Below are 3,950 nucleotides of genomic sequence, written 5' to 3' on the forward strand. Positions count from 1 at the left end.
CAGTGTGTTACATAAAAAGGCACAGATTTTTAAAAAACACATTGCTTAAAAGATTAACTGTTACATTTTCAGACAGAAATTACAAGAAACATAAAAGAACCAGAAATTACTAGCTTCACACATAAAACTCATTCCCCTTTCCAGTCTCTGCAAAGAGCTAAGTACTCTAAAAGTAGAAAGGTCATCAAAATAAATGTCATTTCAAAGGTGTGGAAGTTAAGACACTTGGAAAGACCATGGGAAAATGTAACGGTATATCTCATGAATACATTAAACTAGACAAACATAATTCTAAGATTCCTAAGAGTATTATCTGACTGCATGTAGAGTTTCAGCTGAAGTCTGAGCAAGGCCCGTTTCACAGATATTTGTGAATATAGTGCCTGTATATTCCACAAAGACTTTAAATAAATTACACTGAAGGAAGCACCATAGCCTTCCCTTCTCAACAGGAGCCTCCATTTTATTACCTATTCCTACATTTCTCCATTGTGTGCTGAGTATGTGGAAGAAATACCGGGTCTCAAAGATTTGTAAATAGGAAAATTATCATTTGAATCGTGCACAATAGGACCTGCAAAGAAGCAGCTCCATCCACACTCAGCCTGGATATAGACGTTGAGATATTGAACTTCAAACAAATGCCACGATGGGATGATTTCCTAATTGAGCTGTGAGCATCTAAATCCTGTCTTTCCACTTTGAGATGCTTGACATGCCCTTAGAAATCTGAAAACTTGACTGGGAAGACCTTGACTACATACCTCCTTATCTACACGAGGAGGGACACTCTTATTCTAAATATAGTTAACTTTTTACCCAAGAGTTTTTCTATAGCATTTCTCATCTCTGTATTTCTCAACGTGTATATTAAAGGATTCAACATGGGTGTGATAACTGTATAAAAAACAGTCATGAATTTATCAATAGGAAAGGTTGAAACAGGTCTAACATACATGAAAATACAGGGAACAAAAAAGAGGACAACCACGGTGATGTGGGAGCTGCAGGTAGACAGGGCTTTACGCCTCCCTTCCTGACTGTAAGTTTTAAGAGAGTTTAGGATGATTCCATAGGATATTAATAGAATGATGAAGATGACCATACACATTGCTCCACCATTGACAACAACAGTGAGGCCTATAAAGTAGGTGTCAGTGCACGCCAGTTCCAATAATGGGTACATATCACAGACAAAGTGGTCAATGACATTGGGGCTACAGAAAGGGAGACTGTACACAACAACAATTTGAAACACAGAATGCACAAAACCTCCAGTCACAGCCGCCATCAACAGAAGGATGCAAACCTGTCGATTCATGATGGTCAAATAGTGCAGTGGCTTACAGATGGCCACATAGCGATCATAGGCCATCACCACCAGAAGGAAGATCTCAGCACCACCAAACAAGTGGTCTATAAATAGCTGACCCATGCAAGCTGGGAAGGAAATAGTCTTTTTGTCACAGAATAAGTCCACAATCAACTTAGGAGAAATGGTAGTGGAATATACAGCATCTATAAGTGACAGGCAGGCAAGGAGGAAGTACATTGGGGAGCCCAAGGAAGGGCTGGAAATAATAGTCACCACAATGAGTAGGTTCCCCACCATTGTCATAAAGTATGTGAGTAAAAATGTGACAAACAATGCTTTTTGCACACCAGGATCCTGAGACAAGCCAAGTAGGACAAATTCTGTAATATTGTTATTCTGTCTCATTTACTCTTCTTCCAGGCTTATATCAGAGGTGAGAGCTCAGGAAAACAGGACCTGTAATGAAACAGTGAGCAGGAATATGATCACATCCTTTGTTTCACAGAGCACATCTTCGTTGTTGTATCTTCAATATTGATTTACATACAATAAACATTTGGTAAGTCTCTGTTGAGTTCCTCACACAAAGAGCCCATCTTCCCTTAAGGATTCTATTTCTCCTCAAATATTTTAATTTAAGCCAAAAGTTCAACGCTTCTACCTCTTAGAGTTAGTGAATAGTCTACGCAGAAGAATAGTTAAAGTCCCAACAGCCATTCATACATTTCATAACTTCTTATTTAAAACATTTTTCTTGGCACAGAAGTCAGCTGTGATGAATAGGCAATGGGTTCTTGGTCTCAAGAAACTTACTCTCTGATGGTAGTAATAAACACTAAATAAATAAGTTGAAATAGATTGAAGTCCTTTGTGTTTGTACTTGTGGTATTTATGATATGATCTATGTAGCACCAAGAATAACATCTTATAAAATATGTCACTCAGTGCTCTCGCCTTCTACTGTTAGACCTTCATTCCCTCATGCCTCAAAGGATGTTCAGTCTTAATTAGTCTTTCATTAAATGTCAAATGACAGGACTCTAAACTGTATAAATGCTATGATATTATTTATCACATGTTAACTTCAGCAATTATTTGGTCTGACTCTCTGTTTACCTGATAAATAAGGAGCCGTGTTTCTCTCCATTTTATCCTTACCTATACACCAATTTTACAACACTTACAGACAATATTCAAATTATCACCAATTAATTTTGAACTCAAGTGAACTAATTCATGACTATCATCAACTACCAAATAAGCAGTGAGTATTATTTTCTGAATTATTGGGATGAGCTAGGTGGTGAAAGAGGAGAAAGTAGACACTGTAGAAAGACATACAGAACAGTGGGACATGGTTTTATTCATAATACTATTTAGATACGAAGAGTACTGAGATTCCAAAAAGAAGCATACTCTAAGAGAAATTCCAAGTTCAGTGTAAGAAGGCTTGGATTTGAGTCATTTTCTGAATGCATTTAGAAGTCTGTCTCAGTTTACTCACTGGAAAACAATGGGATTAAAGTTGAGAAATTCAGAATCCTTTCTAGTTAACTATCTACAAAACGATTAGTGCACCTCTTTTTATGGTATTCTGCTGACTTTTTTTATTTCTTTTATAAATTTATAAATAAATAAAAATTTCCAAGTTCATGTCTGTTACATGAAAAATGGTAGTCTGTGGGACATGGGGTTTCATAATTATAGTAAGCAAATAATGACTATAAGTTTCTCACTCAGTATGTACCTATCTAAGATCTAAGAATTTTTGGAGAGAAAGTGCGGCATGTGGTGAATAATGTGGACACTGGAGCCACACCGCTTCAGCTACAACCTCAGCTTCACCATTTTTAATAAGCTTTTGGGCCATTTACTAAAGTTCTCTATCCCTTACTTGCATCCTCTTTAGAACTGTGAAATACCCCTTACCTCTTAGAGTTGTTGTTAATTAAAACAAAGTAAAGAACACTGGCTGGCACCTCTTACGGGCTCAATAAATAACAGCTATTATTAGTGTTCTTGAATGATTCACTGTGAACATAGAATCAGAACAAAATATGCAGATCTCTGTCAACTGGAAAAGATTTATAGACACAGTCCAGGAAAAAAAAGAAAAAGATACCTATAATTCAGGAAAGCCTTTTGTGGGCAAACAATAAAATTGTATGTCTTAGAAAATAATGATTGAATTATATGAGTAGTAATTTTACCTGTGATGGAATGTATCTTGACGAGAAGCAAGCAGAATTATAGTAAAATGTTGGACCCACCATCAGGGAGAGCTCAGGAAATGAAAAGAAGGCTAAAATTATAAAACAGAGAAATGTAGTTAACGAACATCCACAGCAATAAGAAAAGTAATGGGATAATACAAGTCAGGTTAGTAATCTTTTGAAATGCTCTTCATAAAGATTCCATTTATTGAAGAAATACTGAAAGTGTACTCTCCTGTGGGTCCCTGGGGTGACTCAGGAGGTTTTCTGGGGTAGCCAAAGCAAACACTGATCAGATCCTAGTAAAAAAAAAAAAAAAAAGAAAAGAAAATTCAAAAGAAAAAGAACCACATTGTTACTCTAAGTCTCTAGATCTGACAGCAAAGGACAAACCAATTAAAGAGAAAAATGGGACAGGTTGA

At 36.5% G+C, this 3,950-nt stretch overlaps 1 protein-coding gene across 1 annotated transcript; it reads right to left on the bottom strand.

The window, feature by feature from the left end:
• Positions 1 to 479: 479 nt before the first annotated feature.
• On the bottom strand, positions 480 to 1,773 carry LOC100425791 (olfactory receptor 4A5-like). The gene has a single exon (XM_015114260.3). It carries the CDS (start codon positions 1,718 to 1,720, stop codon positions 773 to 775), a length of 948 nt encoding a protein of 315 aa, XP_014969746.3. The 5' UTR covers positions 1,721 to 1,773; the 3' UTR covers positions 480 to 772.
• Positions 1,774 to 3,950: the final 2,177 nt, after the last annotated feature.

The sequence above is a fragment of the Macaca mulatta genome, chromosome 14, assembly GCF_049350105.2.
Source record: "Macaca mulatta isolate MMU2019108-1 chromosome 14, T2T-MMU8v2.0, whole genome shotgun sequence".
NCBI classification, from domain to species: domain Eukaryota; kingdom Metazoa; phylum Chordata; class Mammalia; order Primates; family Cercopithecidae; genus Macaca; species Macaca mulatta.